A 17,897-nucleotide genomic window follows, 5' to 3' on the forward strand; every position below is an offset into this window, starting at 1 on the left:
GCTGAGTGGCAAAAGTCACATTACGCCCAAATCAGGCATGAACTTCAGGGTTTGGGCCCTCTGAGGACACTGGAAGGGTAGGGGGAAACATGTAAGCTCCCACCCTTGCTGGTGAGAAGCGTGCTCAAGCTCCCCACCCCTTTCCCCACCTTTGGAAGGCTTTCTGGCCAGTGGCCCAGGCTTTTAGAGATACAGACCTTGGGGCCACCAAGACCACAGCCAGTGGGCCTCCACAGCTCCTCCGCTTGGAGCCCCTGACCCTCCCCTACTTTTGCTGGACTACAGTAAGCAGGGCTGAGCAGTCCTGGTGTAGGAAGTAGCCCATGGCCATTCAAGGCCAGGCAGAGGCTGCCCAGCCAGAGCATCCTCCCAGGAGAGAGGGCAGGAAGGCAAGCATCCCATGCCCCTCGGAGGCTCAGGCTGCCAGATGAGCTCGGTCCCCGCATTGTGCCTGGACCCCCTCTGGCACTCCAGTTTTCATAGCCACCTAAATGTACTCAGCCCACTTAGGAAGTTTTTCCAAAGGTCCCTAGCCAGAGGCCTCCCTTTCTAACTAGCTGTGCCACCCATTTGGCATAAGCCTCTGCACCCACCAGTGGGAGCGCAGCTGAGCTGAGCCAGAGGCAAGAGGTCTGGGCTTGGGGTGAGGGATGGGCAGACCCAGTTCTTGGGAGCTCAGCACAGCCCCTGCCATCCTCCCTTTAGCCCCTAGGTGGCGCCGCCACTCCACAAAGGTTGCACACAGGTTCAGCTCCGGCTCAGCCTTCAGGAGCGCTTCATGGACTTCTGTGGCTCCTGCTCTTGACAGATCCAGAGACCTGCAGTCACGGAAGGGCAGTGGCTTCTCCCTTTCGGCTTACAACGAGGCTCACCTGGCATTCTGGCCTCTGCTGTACAAGCCCCAGGCCATGCTCCAGCCACCTCCCCCTCCCCTGCTGTCTCCCCTTGTACCAGGACACCGGGCCCTCTTCCTCCACACCTCCATTACCATCACCATCACCACCGCCCCGCCACACACACACTGGCCCGCCCTTCCTCCCTGCCCAGCCCTCCATACTGCATGGCACAGCCCTCAGGCTGGTACGAAATCACCTTTATTCACAATCACGGTGATCCAAGTTCACAAAGGAGGCAGCGGCTACCCTCACACTAACAGAGACGATGGGATGGATGGCTTCTTCTCCCTGACCCTCAGGCCACACAGCCCCTGCACTTATGAACTTCCCTTGCCTCTGGGATGGGCGCCCTGACTGCTTGGGGCCACCACCAGCCCCATCTCACACCACTCCCACAGAAGAGGTCTACGGGGTTAGTGGGGAGTAGAGACCCATGGCAGAATGGTGACTTCCCAAAGGTGCCCTGCAAGGCAGGTACAGATAGGGCCGGCCTGGCATCGTGACCCCCCTCCCTGTGCTTCCCACCACACCACCCCATAGCAGCCACCACCAAAGAACCTCCCAAGAGTCACAAAAAAAGTCTTCCCACACCCCCAACAATCATTTTACAGAGGTGGCAGCTGAGGCTCAGAGCGACTGTGACCTGGCCAGGGCCACACAACTGGTCAGTGGCCAGGTCTAGAATCCCATGCTCTGCAGGCCATGTAACAAAGCAGTCTCCAATGGGCGTAAAAAAGCCTTCAGAGGGGACAGAGGGCTGGAGGCTCGGGGAGACTTGGCCAGGACTCTGAGAGCTGGCCCCAGCCCATGGCCTACCAGGACAGGCGTGCAGGGCTGAGATGACTATAACCGAAGGGCAGCTGGGGGTCCTCCCTCACTCCAAAATCAGGATCAAGAACCTAGAGGTGATGGGACCCACCCCCTTCTCTCTCCTGGGGGACAGAGCACCTACAATGGCAAGACCAGCTGGCCTTCCCTCCCCCAGCCTGCCCAGACCTTTTCATGTCCTTACAGAGTGGGGAACTTGGGCCTCCTGATGTATATGAGCCAGTTACGATACCTATGCTCCAGCCCAAGAAGGGCATTCTGTGTCTCCGGGTGATCCACTAGTCCCAGGGCACTGCAGAGGCCCTGCTGCCCTCTCTAGAAAGTGGACACAAGTTGCCAAAAGACATCCCAACTCGGCCCCTTTTTATGGAGTTCTATTTCACGGTAAGCAGAGCTGGCTATAGACTTGTGGGCTGGAGTTTAGGGAAGAGTTTAAGTGATGACCACCTCTGCTGGCCCCTCCAACCAGGCACTCCACCTACTAGGGCAGCATTTATAGGGGTCTTGGGGGTGGGAATTCACTCCCCCCACCCAAACTAACCCCTACACACCCAATAAATAAATAAATAAAAGTACAGGGGAAAAAAAAAAAAAGCTGTTCTTACTCCAGGAAGTCCTCTACTCCCAACCCAGGATCCTGGCCTCTCCTGGGGATGCTAGCCTGACAGAAGACCTACCCTGCTCTACAGCCCACGCCAAGGGGCTGCCTCCAGGCAAGAGCATCCCTCAGCCCACTGAGGCAAACAGGCCATGACCAGGAAGGGGCCCTCCACGTCTCAATCAGGCCAGGAGGCCAGCAACCCAGAGCCAAGAGGCTTCTGAAGCCTGTCTGTCCACCCATCCAGGGTGAGTGGGAGACAGGCACAGCACAGAGGGGCAGCCCTCCTGCGATGACAGGGATCCACTGGCCATCTTACCCTTGGCTGCCAGGCCCAAGGGGCAGGGAAAGGAAGGAAGGAGACAGTGAGGGAAGGTCAGAGAGTAAGGCAGCAGCCCAGGAACTGCCTGCCCAGGGCTGCCGTTGTACAGGTTGTGCACTGCTCAAGGGCAGCTGGCTGAAGGAGAAAACAGGCTGAAGTCCCAGTGCACACTCCACTAGCCAAGCCGCATGTCTGGGCTCAGGGCCGCATCTGCCCAGAGGAAGGGATGCACTTTCTAATGTTCACAAAGGTGCCACACAGGCTAAAGAGACTCCTGGGAATCCACCCCAGGCAGGAAAGGACCAGGACAGGCTGAGACCATCCCCCCTCCCCAGCTTTAGCCCCTCGGCCTGCAGGGAAGAGCAGCAACTTGCTTCTGCCCCCACCTCCCAGCCTGACACCCCTTCCTCTCCAGACCTCAGGGGCTGTTTCCCAAGTTTAATGAGAAGGGGAAAGAATTTCCAAAATGAAGAGAAGGGGCCCTGTTGACTTGCGCCTCAGCTGGAGCCGGGCCGGAGTCAGAGGAAGCTGGGGAGCAGGTGGGTCCGAGATGGCTAGGAGCTGCGGTAGGTCTTGATGATGTCCTTGATGGGCCGGCGGCAGATGGGGCAGCAGGCGTGCAGAGCCTTCTTGAGGCGCAGGCCACAGGCATAGCAGAGGCACATATGGCCACACGTGTAGATGACCGTGTCCACCGCGTGCTCATAGCAAATGGTGCATTCATCGCTCCACGGGCCCCCGCCTGGGGTCACTGGTGATTCGGGCAGACTCACTGGTGAGTTGGGGGCTGTCCCTGGGGACACAGGGACAGCAGTGAGGGGGAGACATGAATGTGGTCAGTCCCAGGTTCATGAAGAAAGCCCCGGCCTCTCTTCCTCCATGGATCGGGATCAGCCTGTCTACCCAACCACCCACCTCCTGGGCACAAGAGGAAAGAGGATGCACTCTGGACAGCTTCACTTCCGGCTCCTCCATGCCCAGACCCGGGGCCGGGCAGTCCGTGAAGCAACGAGAAGAGGCAGGAAGGATGGAGGAAGGATGCGGCCCAAAGCGCCCTGGGGGAGGCCCCTGCTGAGCTACCCTCTGGTGGTCTTTGTGCTCAAGAAGTCCTCTGGAGAAAGCCACCCAGCTGAGAGACAGGACGGGACACAGCCCAGGAATCACCACTCAATCTGGGTTCACTGCGCCCATCTCCAGCTCCTCCGGGGCCCGGTCTGCAGACCTGCCTCAGCCAGGCTGGAGGGCAGGTCCCTCAGAGTGGAAGGGCTGCCACATGGAATCAAAGGGGCCAGCCTACTTACCTCCAGCAGAGCTCCCCAGAGGGCCAGAGCTGCAGGTGCCGAGTGAGGGGTCAGAGAGGCGGATGCCCAGGGTGCTGGGGGAGGTTGGTGTGGAGGCGGGGGAGCAGGGGAGCGATGGGATGCCCCGCTCTGCCAGGATGGTGGAGCCTGCAGAAAGGGAGGGAAGGAGGAAGGTGGGACATAGACACTCAGAGGCCCACTGGGAGAAAGCTCGAGTTTCCATCCTCCATTAGGTTCCCAGAAGAGAAAAGGGTGGTGCAGCCTGACCACACAGCCCAGCCACTAGGCTCAGAGACTGACTGAGCCTTTCCCCTAAAGAGCTAACTGTCCAGGGAGTCTCTTGGGGCTCTCCTCAATCCCCTCCTCCAGCCAGCCTTGATTCCCCCCACCCCACCACCACATATCTCTATCTAGCACTGACCAGTCATACACACCATGCATGGAAATAAGCAATCACAGAGCCTGGGAAATTATTTTGTTCTTTGCCCAGGAATGTAACTTTGTAATGTTTCCCTATTTAAACCCTGAGCTTCCTGAGAGCAGAAAGCCTGACTCACCTGTGACTTTCCCACAGGCCCTAACATAATGCCCTACACACAAGTAAGTGCTCAATGAGATATTTTTTATTACTAGTTATTCAGTCTAATTTAGTTATTCAATCTAATTCATTTAACAATCACTGTTTCTAAGAATATTTATTAGCTGTCCACAGGATTTCTCTTAGTAGTGTTAACACATTTTAAGTGAACTATCATCTCCTTCTTTCAGAAATTTATACCTCCTATTTGCTTTTCTTGCTTTATTGCACTGGTTAGTATTTTCAGAATGATATTATACAGCATCTCCATCACTTTCTTGACTTTAATGATAATGTTTCACCATGAAACATGAAATTGGCTGTAATTTTAGAGTGAAGGAAATATCTTTTTATTCTTAGTTCACTTAGGCCTTCAACAAACCAAAGCATTCTTCTATGAAGTAAATAATCAACCTTCCATACATTGTTACTGATTTGTTTTTCCTTTAGAGTCAGGATCCTCTTTCACCACTTTGCTAGTCAAGATGTCCAATTCTCCAAACAGCTCAGGAGCACTCTGTTTAGCATATATTAAATTCTGAATGATTAATCTTCAACGCCCACCTTGGCCTACTTCCCTCTCGGGATATTTAAGTCCTGGGGGTTTTGTTTGTTTTTTAAGCTTCTCCTTTGCTCTAGTCTAGTAAGCCTCTTTGAGCAACAGAAGCTTCACTGGAAAGCTACTTAACTATTATTAGATAGTGCTGATGCAAGAGACTACCTTGCCCTTATGTAATATCCTTTATCTGAGGAGCAGTGTCTCCTGGTGACTGTAGCCAAATATCTTTGTACCTCAGCCTGATTTTTTTTTCTGCACCCTTGTCTGGTTTCTTTTTATTCCACCTTGAATTTTTAAGCCAATTTCTTTCCTTTCTGATGTCTTTTTATTTCGCCTGATTTCTTTTCACTCTTCCCTGACTTATCTTCCCTCAATCCTAATTTCTTAGCACCCTAGTCCCATTTCTTTTCATTCTTTTTTCAATTTATTTTACACTTCATCTTCACTTGGTCTTTTTCCAGAGGAGGAAGTCTCCACTGATTTTACGCAATTTCACAAAACTCTCATACACTCTCACAAGTACCAATAGCATTGCATACACAAATACACATACATTTGCTCACATGTGCCTAGACACAGTATGCCAATCTTACAGTGTTACTCATGCTCACATACACACATTATCATGTCTATGAAGTGTCCTGGGGTGAGGTCTAGGTTGGGAGCTGTGAGGCTCAGGGGTCTCCAAACTTGTCTAACCAAATTTGCTAAGGAATAAACACTTCAGATGCCCAGGACCTAATTTGAAATCTACAGAATCACAATTTCTGGAGGTGGGATTTAAGAATCTGACACAACTGAGGGGCTGAGCACAGCACCCTGCAGAGCGCTCTGCCATACGGCTTGTCCAAACCCACATCACACAGCCCATGCAGATTCTGCCCATTCAAAGCCAGGAAGGCCCAGACATCTGCAACCCCATTTCCTCCAAGGCCCAGGGAGTCTCCAAAATCCCCCGATCCAGGCACTGCTCTGCAGAGATACCTGACTGCTGACATACCACCCTCTTTATCTTATTTAGACACACAACCATATCCTTAGAGGTAGAGGCCTTCATTCCCATTTTTTGATAAATGGAAACTGAACCTCAAAAAGTTCACTGCTGGTGGAAACAAATTTTTTTTCCCCATTTTTAAATGACCACTGGGCAATGTGTATGAGGGTTGTTTATGTACGTGGGAATGTGGGTGACTGGGATTCTGAGCGTGAAACTCAAGTGTTCCTGCTTTCCTCCCCCTCCCCAGGGTTTATCTGGTGAGACCTGAGAACCATGGACTAGACAAATTGAGTCCCATGGACTAGACAAAACAGTGACTCTTTGACTAGAACCCATAAGGGGCAGGGTGGGCGCTGTTCCCCTCTACCCAGACAGACCCTGCCTCCAGGGAAGACAAGATGCTAGGCCTTGGAGGCGCCAGCTTCAGGATGCACCTCGAGGAAGGCGGGCACGCGGCCGGGGGCACTCACCAAGGATGCGGATCTGTGTGATGGACCCGTGCAGGCCGAAGAGCATCCAGAGCGGCTGTGAGGCGTCCACACACAGCTGCATGCCCGCCGCGGCGCCGTTGTGGCTGAGGTGCAGCTCGCCGTCAGCGTTGACCACAAGGCCGAGGATGTCGCCGCTGTGCAGGGGCCCGGGCACGCGGCACACGGCCCAGAACTCCTTGCGGTCCACCAGGGCCTCGGGGCTGAAGGGCAGGTCGGCCGGCCTCAGCGTGCCGGGGTCGCACGTGGTGACACCTAAGGACAGCGCGCCAGGCCGCGCGCCGCTCGCGCGCGTGACCTTGACGAAGATAGTCTCAGCCACACGCACAGGGCGGCTGGTGAAGACGAGTGCGCGCTCGTCGCGCCCGTGCTCCAGGCGCGCCACCGTCTGCTCGTCCAGGATGCGGACGTGCGCGCCGGCGCGCAGCGCGTGGAAGCGCAGGTCGCCGTCGAGCTGCGGGGGCAGCGCGCGGCTGTGCTGCGAGTTGAGCGAGTTCTGCGGGATGGGGCAGCCGGCAGCTGGCGTGCCCTCGTCGCCGTCAGAGCCCGGCACGTTGAGGTCACACAAGCTCACGGAGAGGCGCGCTTCGTCGGCCTCGCGCCTCAGAGACGGCCGCCGGAGGGCGGTGAAGGAGCGCGGGCGCAGGCAGTCTGGGAGCACCAGCTCGCTGTCTGCGGGGGTAGGGAGACAGGGCGACCGTCAGGCGGGCCACAGCCCTGGGTCCCAGCGCCTGCGAGTTTCCCCCCACTAGTCTTTAAAGCCGGTACTAGTAAGACGCATCTAGTTTCTAACGGCAAAGAAAATGCTCAGACATTTTACAGGGGCTTCCCTGGTAGCTCAGTGGTCAAAAGAATCCGCCTGCCAATGCACAAGACACAGGTTGGATCCCTGGGTCGGATCCCTGGAACAGAAAGATACCCTGGGGAAGGAAATGGCAACCCACTCCAGAATTATTGCCTGGAGAATCCCCATGCAAGAGGAACCTGGCGGGCTACAGTCCATGGGGGGGGGGGGGGGGGAGGTGATCTCAAAAGAGTCTGACACGACTTAGCCACTGAACAAGAACATCACACATTCTGCAGGACCTCAGACTACGTATTTGTTTAAGCAAAGGATCGTCAGGCAGGAAAGACACCAAAACTAAAAACATGATTACTTATAAATGATACACTTATAAAAGTTGGATTTAAAAAAATTAACTCCTGGGCCCTCGCTCTTTATCCTAGCAGCCAGGATAGCACCCAGCACTTAGAAGGCAGCAGTAAACACTTGCTGAATGCATGTTGATATTCTATGCCTCTGGGAGCCCAGGGGGAACCCTCCCCTCTAGAATACCTCTCTGCATAAATTGTCTCATCTTATCTCAAAAATTAGCTTTTGATGTTATTTCTACCGAAGGACACTGAGATGGAGAAGCTAAGTGAATTTTTCCAAGCTCTCCTTTCAAAACCGACAACTGGAAATCAAACCCTTTCTCTTTTTATTCATACACGTAATACAGAGGAAAATACTATTAATATTTAGATGTGTGAATTTCTAGCCTTTTTTGAATATATTTTAGTTCTCTTTTTAATACAAAAAATTGAATCATACTGTATAAACACCAGTAGTTTTAAACTATTAACTTTTACAGGTAACAAATCTCTTTGAAAATGTAACTTGTACCTATCTTCTCAGGAAAATGCACATTCTTCCTAAATTCTGTGGATAATTTCAGAGCATCCATGGCCATGGACTCCAGGTGAAGAACTCTGTTATACAAATTTCCTTTGCAAAACTAGTTTTTCTATTTACCATGTCCTGTATACCCTTTTACACCAATAACCATGTTTCTGAGACCATAATTTCTTAATGGCTGGCTAAGTCTGCTTTATGGAGTCCTATAATTTGTAATAAAAGTCATCAGGCGCAATGAATTACTGCTGCATTTCCTCCTTAAAGCATCCCACAGAGGTGGTCCCACTGTACGGATAAAGCTCAGATATGTTCTGTGACAACCAAGCTGCAGATCCAGGGTTAAAGCGTGACCTGCCCAATTCCTTATCCCACACCCTCCACTTTCAAGCCATATAGGTTTACTGGATCCTTTTCGTGGGAAGCCCCAAATTTGGCTGGGGCCACTGCTGGCCTTACCAGGGACAAATCCCTTCTCAGGAGGCTTTTCTCTGAGCCTCCCCGAGGGAGAATCTGTGCTTTCTCTCCAGGAATTGAGTAAGCATGGCGGGGGTGCTCAGCGTGGGAACAAAGCTTGGAGGAACGGACTGGTAGGGGTAGCGAAGACAGAATTCAGCTCCAGCTGAATCTAGAGATGCTCTCTGATGCCTCCCTATCTTTGCTCTCCCCCAGCTCCTCTGCCCCATCCAGGAACAGTGTTGTTTGGACCCCCGCAAGGAGAGGGTGCTGGGCCCTCCCCACCAGTCTCCTGCTTCTCTGGAGAAGCCTCTTGAGGCCTGGCTGGTCAGGATTTCCCAGCATCGTGTTTGGCAAGGAGGAGGGAGCCAACCGGAAAATGTGATTATTCCAGGGAATTGACTCTGTGACAGCAATGGTGCAGTGAGGCTAGGGGGCTGCGGAGAGGCAGAGGCGAGGAGGGCAAGACATGGGAGACAATAGCAGGGGGCTGAGGGGGCTGTGGGCCGGCCTGGACCCCAGGGAACAGCCCTGCTCCCCTAACCCCTCAAGGATTCCAGGCACTGGCCCTTGGGGACTCCAGAGGGTTGGGGACAGAGAGGAGAAGGGATGGAGAAGCAGGGTAAGGAGGAAAGAAGTGGCTCAGAGATGCCCAGCCAGGGTTTACATGAACAAGGCTGTCATGGGGACCACACATATACACACCCCACGCTGCTCTCTCCCATGCCACCCTACACATTCAAGACAATCAGGCCAGGGCCCATGGAGCTGGGCAGACCCTTAAACAGACTCCTGAATGGAGCTGGATGTATGCTCTCCTGCTCTCTGCCCCCACAGGAGTCCTCTTCTGCTTGAATATGCCCACTCCCTCTCAGGAAACTCAGGCCATTGCTGAGCTACTCTGTCTTTAAGAAAATGCTTCCTTCTCTTAAACTGAAATCTACCTCCCTGGTTGCTTTGTTTGTTTGTTGAACTCTTAGGAAAAATTATTTCACTGATTCTTTACCACACAAAATTTATTCAAATTACCTTCATTTGAAGTGGTAAGATCACAGCAAGAAAACAGGTTACCTTGCAACAAACCTATTTACAAAATCCATCATAAAAGAATTTTTTTTACATTGTATTACCTATTGTCTTTTTTAGACTAGCATACTACATAAAGCTACACCGATTAGTAGTTTGCCTACTCCCAAGTTTGGGAGAAATGCTTCCTTTTGACATTATCACATACCCCATAGGAAAATAAATTCCTTTAACCTAACAATTGCCACCCACCTCACTCTGCAAGGCATCTTCCTTCAAATCCCTCCTCTCGTGTACACAAAGTGTCATGCTAAAGCTTTAAATCCTGCAATTGTTATTTACAGACCTACACTTAAAACAAAAATGAACACAAGACCCACTACCACCACCACAATAAACACAACGCTCTTAAAAAATTACAAACCAAAAAAATAAATAAATAAAAAATTTAAAAAATTACATACCAGCTAGAAAATATTCTGGTAGTATTTACAAATTAATTACTATTTTTGTACAAAACTGCTAGATACTAAAAATGAGTAGACTGTGTATCAACCTAAATAAAATGATCGCTACCCACAAACATGTACATATAAACACACCCAACACTGTCAGCTCATGTGTTGCTCTTTATACAGCTTACTTTCCAGGGTGCATTTGGTTATAACCTTCCTGTATTTATACCTATTATCTCTGGGGCTGCCTCTCAGCCCCACAACTGAAGACAGCTCTCCTCAGGGAATACTCAGACTCCACACACACCTTCCCACCTCTTAGACAACGAACAGCGCCAGACTCAGTACACTGTCAGATACACTCAGATCCACTCTCACCAGCTTGAGGCACAGTGTGGCCATCACACCTCTCCTAATAAGTACTCTATACTTCTTATAATGCAACCTGAGAGTGTTTTAGGATTTTTTTGTAACCAAAATCCATATATTGGTAGGCAAGATAGGAACACAGTTCAGTGCAAGACTCTGAAGTCATCAGTTTGGGTTCCCATCCGAGCTCTGTCACTTCCTGGCTGTACGACCTTGGATAAATAGCTTAAGCCCTCTGGGCCTCTCTTCTATAGCGGTGAAATCAGCATTTCCTTATTGGTATGAAATCTGAATTCTAATACTCCTTTCGGAAGGGATGTTGTGAAGAAGATGCAGTGGAATAAAGCATCTAGGGTACCTGGCACAAGACAATCACTAGGTTACCATGAGCCACTGTTACTGTCTTCATGCTACATGGCTCAGAAGAATATGCATGGGCTCTGGAGTGATACAGGCCTGGGTTTAAATGTTGACCCAGCACTTGGCTGGTGGCCTGTGGGTGAGCCACTTTCCTCCAGTCCCAGATCACTCACCTAGAGATAATAATAATACCTGCTTTGCGATATTGTTGAAGGGATCAGAGGTAGAGTGCAAAGCCCCTGGCACCTAGATACTTGATAACTTCCGTTATTAGCATTTGCTCAGGTTGAGTTTGTCAAAGTCAGGTCCACCTGCACCCAGGCAGCTAACTGTTTGAACCTAGGACTTTGCATCAGTCATGATAAGCACCCAGGACAGAATCGCTGAACGACCTCACTGACTAAAGGCCAGGAAGGAGAAGCTTCAAGTGGAGATTAGAGACAAAAGAAGAGAAAGAAGGAGAAACAGTGGGAAAAGAAAGAGGAGAAGGGGCAGGAAAGTGACCCCTTTGACCTTGCTTGAAATATCACAGGAGTTGGAAGAGGAGGTACAAGAGGTGCTGGGAACCAGCTAAAAACAGAACCCCTGGGGCCACTGCCCAACCCAAGTATGTCTCCTCTCCCATCCCCTCCACCCCTGGGGTCAGGAGCAGCTGCAAGCCGCCAGCAAGCTCCAAAATAACCATCCCATCAGTGTGCCCATCTGCGCGAGGCCCTGAAATAGATGAAACCCGAGACAGAGGAGCGGGTCAGGGCACCCTCTGCAGAGGGGATACAAAGGTCCTGGTGGAATGAGTCCACATCAAGTCAGGGGTCAGGGAAGGGGCCAGGTGCCCAAAGCCGGGGGAGAACACCACGGCCCCACCTCAGCGCAGGACTGCACCCTAGGGCAACAACGGCCGGCCTGCAACCTCCATCAGTGGGATGACCCCATGTTTGAAGCAACGAGTTATTTAATCCGGGCCTGGGACATGCGACTCCTACTTGAGAGTTGTTTATGATGGGGGAGAGGTGGCACAGGGCCACAGGAGAAGCTGCAAAGCTGGCTCCCCTCTCGTGGCCCCTTTGTCAAGAAAGAACTCGTCCATCTTCAGCTCCTGCCTCGTCTGGCACCTGGCGCTGGCTTGGCAGATCCCCTGGGCCAGGGCAGAAAGAGCCAGGCCCTGCAAAGGGCGAGGAGGCCTGGGCTTCCCCTCTTCGGGAAAGCACCCGGCATACCCACCCATTGAGCCCTGTGTGCCCAGCCCTGGACAGGGGTTAAGGAGAGACAGCCAGGACCCAGGCCCTGTGGAGCCAGGAGCCCTTGGGAGACTTGGAGCTTGGAGTCATGAAAATCCTCAGTATCTCAGGTTAGACAAGACCTTAGAGGAGAATAAGGAAATCTGTTTATCTCTGCGAAGTTCTCTCCTAGCCTTGGCTAGAATGCCCCTGGGGACAAGAAGCTCACCACTTCTCAAGGCCATCTATTCCCTACCTTTGAACACCTGTGACTGTTAGAAAAAAACACTTGCATAGATGCAAGTGTCCTGTACCCACTCCCTGGGGCCCCCTCGGAGCCTTCTCTTCTTTAGAATAAATCTCCCTGTTAGGATAATGCTGTCCAACTGAGGCTAAGAACTTCTGTTTCAGGGTGAGTCAGAGATGGCATCTCAGAAGAAACAAGATTTGACCCAGGCCCTGAAGGACAAGAGCATTTGGACTGACAGAAGCAAGAGGCACTCGGCTGGGAAAACTGCATTAGCAAATGCCTGGGGAGAAAAGTCTGAGCAAAACCAGCGAGGAGAAAGGAAGGGAAAGGAGTGGGAGGTGCCAGGCAGAGGGCACTTGGGCAGCTCCTGCCCAGAGATCTACACGCTGCCAGTCAGTGTGGGTTAACCAGGGCCTGCTGCAGCAGAGGCTCTTTTGAAGCAGAGCCAGCCATCAGTCCAAGTCTTGTTTGTTTAGATTCTCACATCCGCAGCACTGGATAATCTTTAACCACGGGTCAGCCTGCAGCCGCCCAGCCGGCTGGCGGACCTCTGCCGGCCCCTGTTTGGAAGGCGCACCAACCCATTTACTGTGTCCATAAACATCCTCCTGCTGGTTCGCAGCTGGCATGGGGCAGGGGAAGGAGCCGGGAGGGTGGGTGCACGGCTGGGATGGACAAAGGGTTCCTCCACCCTTTTGGGAAGTGCCCTGACACCCACACCACCTCCACCCTCTCCATATAAACCCAACCACGGGAAAGCTGGGAGAAACAAACACACTTCTGAGGTTCATGGAGCAAAGGGCAGAATGTTTCAGAAGGCCTCAGAGTCATAGATTCTTAGATTTATAGAATCTTCAAGCCACGGGATCTTAGATGGATAGATTCCCCAGAATCATCTGGTCTGGTGGGTCTCAAACTTCCCCCCCCCGCCCCCAAGCAATAGAATCGTTCGTCCAAAGGAACTGAAAACTCTGGTTGATGTCTAAGAGGTGACCACAGAGCCTGGCCACTCAGCCACCTCCGAGATGCCTCTGTGGAACCCCAGTGCTCCAAGGAACCCAGGTGGAGAACCATAGGCCTTATCCCAAGAAATAATTTCGATTGCATGGTTTGACTTTTATCCAGACACAGGCACTTGCCCCTCTTTCAGTGAGAGGACAAGCGGGGGACTGTCTACTTTGGTGGTGTTTTTAAATTAGATATTCCTTTTTAACCTAAAAACAACAGTCTTTCCCATTTATGTAAACACTTTTACGTGTCCGGAAGCCTCACAAACTACCTGTGAGGTAAATGGCACATGTACAATTATGTCCAAATAACAGAAAAGGCGGGCGAGGCACAGAGATGCTGAGAGACGCCCAAAGTCAGTGAGCGGCCAAGTGGAGTCTTAATTCAGGCCTCCTGTTTCTCAAATGAGGGCTTTGTCCTCAGTGTCCCCAAGACCCCAGGTCCTCCCCTCCATACACCCCACCCGGGGCCACCAGGCCTCTCCAAGTTCCCCAGAACTGTATCTTGGGCCAAAGAGATACTAGATGGAAACACACAAAACTGCCATTTCTGAACATTAGAAACAGCCTGCTATTGGCAATTATATATGCTTGCACCTTATGTAGGTTCATTCTGGTAGAAAACTACAGCACTCTGTGAAGGACGGGATCAAACAAAGCCTTCAAAAGACTTCGAGGAACTACAAGGCAGGCAGACCCACCTTCACCACTAAACAGAACACTGGGTACCCACCACCCCTCTTGGTCTCTGCCAGGGCCCTTGGTGGCCCATCTGTGTCCAACATGGCTGATCCCCCGCTCTATTCTGGAAGACATAGGGGGCCAAAATCCCCACCCTTGGTAGGTATCTAGACATCACAGGGAGACCAGAGAAATTCCTGTTTACAGAGGCTGGGGAGTAATGTAGCCCGCACTTCTGAGCTCAAGTCCCAACTCTACTAAGCAGTGTGACCATGGACAAGCTGCCAGACCTCTCCGAGCCTCAGTTTCCTTACCTGCAAAATAGGCACAATAATAACTTTCTTTAGAATGCAATCAAAGAAGATCTCTACTGTATTCTTAAAGAGCAGGACAAATACGTGATACAGAACTCCTGTTATGGCGTAGACCTCCACTCGCTTCAGAAGAGGAAGAGTCATGAAGAACAGAGTAGGTCAGGGGAAGCTTCCTAGCAGAGGGGAGGGTTTGGTACGGGGCCTTGATATAATCAGCAGAATTTGAGGTGAGTAAAAAAGAAGCACTGGAAGAGTCCGAAGCAGAAGGAACAGCAAGACTTTTTTTTTAAATAACTAAGAAGAAATGAAAACCATCAAAGGGAAAGACACCACGATCAGCATCCTCATCTCTTTGTCCTGAGGGCTTGGCTTGGGCCCCTTAAGCTAATATTTGCCTCTCAGCCCCTGGCAGCCACAGCTTAAGGTAAATATTAGTTTAGCCTGGGAAGCGGAAGCCCCAGATGGCAGTGTGGTCCTCAACCGGCCAGGATGCCTCACGCTCTGTACCACAAGCTGGGCACAGCCAGGATAAGGACCTGACCCCTGACCTTATCTATAGAGCAGTCCAGGCCTCTCACTGCTGGGCAGCCAGGCTGGTCCACTGCCCCAGAAACTAGCACAGCAGCAGCCTGGCCCCCAGAAAGCGACCCTGAGAGTCTTCAAACATCCTTCTCCTCAGTAGGCAGGTGGGGTCTTTTTCCAAGACCTGAGATGACATCATGAGTCCTTGGGAGTCTCCCCATGCCCATGGCCTCTTAACAGCCTCCTGGGCTCAGCCACACACATCGTGAGTGGGCAATAAGTCTTCTCACACTGACCTTGGGCCCAGATCAGCTGGAAAGTCTGAATTCTGGGCCCAGCCTGGCTTCTGACTAGTTGGGAGAATTGGGGTAGGCCCCTTCCCATCTCTGGGCCACATTTCCACTTACTGAAAAACTTGACAGCAAGAACTGCTAGAAACTCAACTCTCTTGCTGAGTCTCCCCTGTGATACACACACATACCCACACCTGTGCACACCCACTCTCCTCAAGTCCACAAGTCATCCACAACCTTCCCACTTAACCCCCTTCCCTGAAGGATCTGCTCCTCAACTGACTGCCAGTTCCCCATTTCTGTGCCCATGCCCACCCCTCCTGTCTGGCCTACACTGTTCTTCCTCAACAGGTCCATTTTTCCCACCTCCTCTGGTTCCTGACTTAAAACTCACCTCCTACAGGAAGTCTTGCTGGATTGCTCCCCAGCTGTACCCCCATAGTTTTATTCTTCAGCCACACTTTTATGCAGTATTGGATTTAGGTCACTTCAGAGCAGTCATATGGTATGCCCACCAGTGTAAAAACTCTTTTAGATGAGAGGCTGGGTTTCCAGTTCTGACTACTGCAGAGCACCTAAGCTGCAGTGGGCACAGAGGGGTATGCAGGAGCACCCTATAAGTGGAATCCTGGCTCACCAGCTTTTGGCCAGGACCCACAGCTGCTCTTCCTGAATCAACATTTCTGAGAGGCGCAGGGAGACCTTGAAAACTGGGATAGGAACTTATCTCTCCAAGTATTAATCACCCCATAAAACTTGTGTTTATTTAGTTGCTGGCAGGTCCTTCTTCCTGGAGGTAGGAAGCTGTTATTCTTGGAGATACCAGCCAGGGCTTGGGCCAGGGCACCCGGAGGGAAGAGGGTGATCTGCTATGAACTCCAGCATAACAGGGAGCCTGGAAGGCCTGAAGCAGGTCTGCTGGGGCCATGGCCTGGGCAGGGGGGAGCCCAGGTGATGTTTAGGGCTGTGGCGGGGCGGGGATGGGGCCCCCAATTGGAGGTGTCAACCAGGGAAAGACACCAGCCCTTGCCTCCACCCTTTTGGGGAAGACGGCCAATCTGCCCATGGCCTGACCTGTGGGCCTACTATGTGCCAGGGACCCCAGGATGTCTCTAGTCTGAGGAGCAGACGCTGGACAGGCGGGATTCGGAGGGCTTTGCCTCAGGTTCCAGACAGGTGGGGGCAGGGGGACAGGCCTGGCAGGTAATCTCTAAAGATGAGACACAGGAAAGATAGGCCCATTCTCAGAGCCACCAAGACAGAGAGTGACTTCTTCAGAGGAGAAACTCAGCGCAGGAGGGAGACAAGGGGAAGCAGAGGAGCCAGGGGGATCTAGGTGGAGGGAGGAGAGAGGCCCAGAAAGTGACGTGCAGTGACGTGGCAGAGAGGAGGGAGGGGAAGATGGGCAGATGGGAGCAGAGGGAAGAGGGGAGGGAGGGAAGTAGACCCTGAGACCACACGGGGCAGTGGGCATGTCCCGGGGGCAGGGCTGTGGGATGCAGGCACACAGTAGCAGGCCCACCTCCGAAGATAACCTGGGCGGGTCTCTCTCACTTTTTTTTTTTTTTTACAAAAAAATCAATTTAGGAAGAACAAAATGAGGACATATTTTAATCTGCTAATTCATTTTAGGGGCCATAATCAGTGTTTAAAAATGCCCAGGGATTATGGTGATTTACAGCTGTGACGGGAATCAGCTAGGGCTTTGGCCTTACAGGGTGTAGAGAGGAGCCTGACGGGAAATTCAAATGCAACTGAAATTACTGCGTGAAAACCTATTTATAGTCAAAGAGGCCAGGTCAGTGCCTGGGCTCTGCCCTAGGTGTGGCCCTTCAAAATCACTCTTCAGGCCTCTCCCTCAGCCCTGCAGATTAGGAAGCCTCATCTCACCTGGTATGTCCGTTTTGTCCTCACCCTTGCAAAGTTGTAGGCCCAGCCTAAGCCTCCTCCACCAAGAAGCCTTCCTGGACTCCATCCGTCCTCACTAATTTCATCCTCCACTGACTTCCTGCTGAAACCCCCCAGTGGGTAAATCGAAATGTACCGCTTTGGGCACCAGAATACCCAGTTCAAGTCTCCACTCTGCCACATCCCTACACAGGCAAGCCAGGCCTTCAATAGCCCTCAATTTTCTCCCTGCCAAATGGGGATAATACCCACTCCCTCCAGAGCCAGGGGCTGAAAGGGTAAATAAGATAACTGAAAGGAGCCGTCTCGGCAGATGGACGAGATCCTGTAACCACAGCATCCAGCGATTTACTGTCCTAGCTTGGGCTCTGCCTGGATCGTGTCTGGAGCTGTGTTTGCTTTGTCTCCCAGTGAGCCTGGGCTGTCTGTGAGCAGGGCTGGGTCTCCCTCAGCCACCCCTCAACCCTTTCCTTCCTCTAACAAGTCACCTTCCATCCCCCACTTTCCCCTCCTCACTCTGCAAATATCCTCAGCATGCTCCACACACCAGGCCCAAGAGTCCACTCTGGAGAGGAACCCGGGGGGTAAGGCATGGATCACTCCCTCTCACAGAAGGGTTTACTCATTTGGTTTTACTTTCATCATCTTTTTTTTTCCCCCACTATCTTTTTTACTCAAATAAAACTGACTAGAAAAGAAGAGCTTCACAGTTTCTAGGCTCTGAAGTCAGAACGGACAAAAAGAAAAACATTTTCCCACCACCTCCATGGCAGCTTTCTCTGCAGTAAAGGGGGAAGG

General features: G+C 51.9%; 1 protein-coding gene across 3 annotated transcripts in view; it reads right to left on the reverse strand.

The window, feature by feature from the left end:
• Positions 1-1,076: 1,076 nt before the first annotated feature.
• Positions 1,077-17,897, reverse strand: part of NEURL1 (neuralized E3 ubiquitin protein ligase 1) — a 74,274-nt gene continuing 57,453 nt past the window's right edge. For all 3 annotated transcript variants that reach the window (XM_043475522.1, XM_043475524.1, XM_043475523.1), the window contains exons 4-6: positions 6,549-7,238; positions 3,946-4,092; positions 1,077-3,437 (exon numbers count right to left, since the gene is read on the reverse strand). In XM_043475522.1, coding sequence (XP_043331457.1) covers positions 3,199-3,437; positions 3,946-4,092; positions 6,549-7,238 — 1,076 coding nt within the window. In that variant the 3' untranslated portion in view covers positions 1,077-3,198. The remainder of the gene's footprint in view (positions 3,438-3,945; positions 4,093-6,548; positions 7,239-17,897) is intronic.

Source organism: Cervus canadensis, chromosome 8 (assembly GCF_019320065.1).
Source record: "Cervus canadensis isolate Bull #8, Minnesota chromosome 8, ASM1932006v1, whole genome shotgun sequence".
Taxonomy (NCBI): Eukaryota; Metazoa; Chordata; class Mammalia; order Artiodactyla; family Cervidae; genus Cervus; species Cervus canadensis.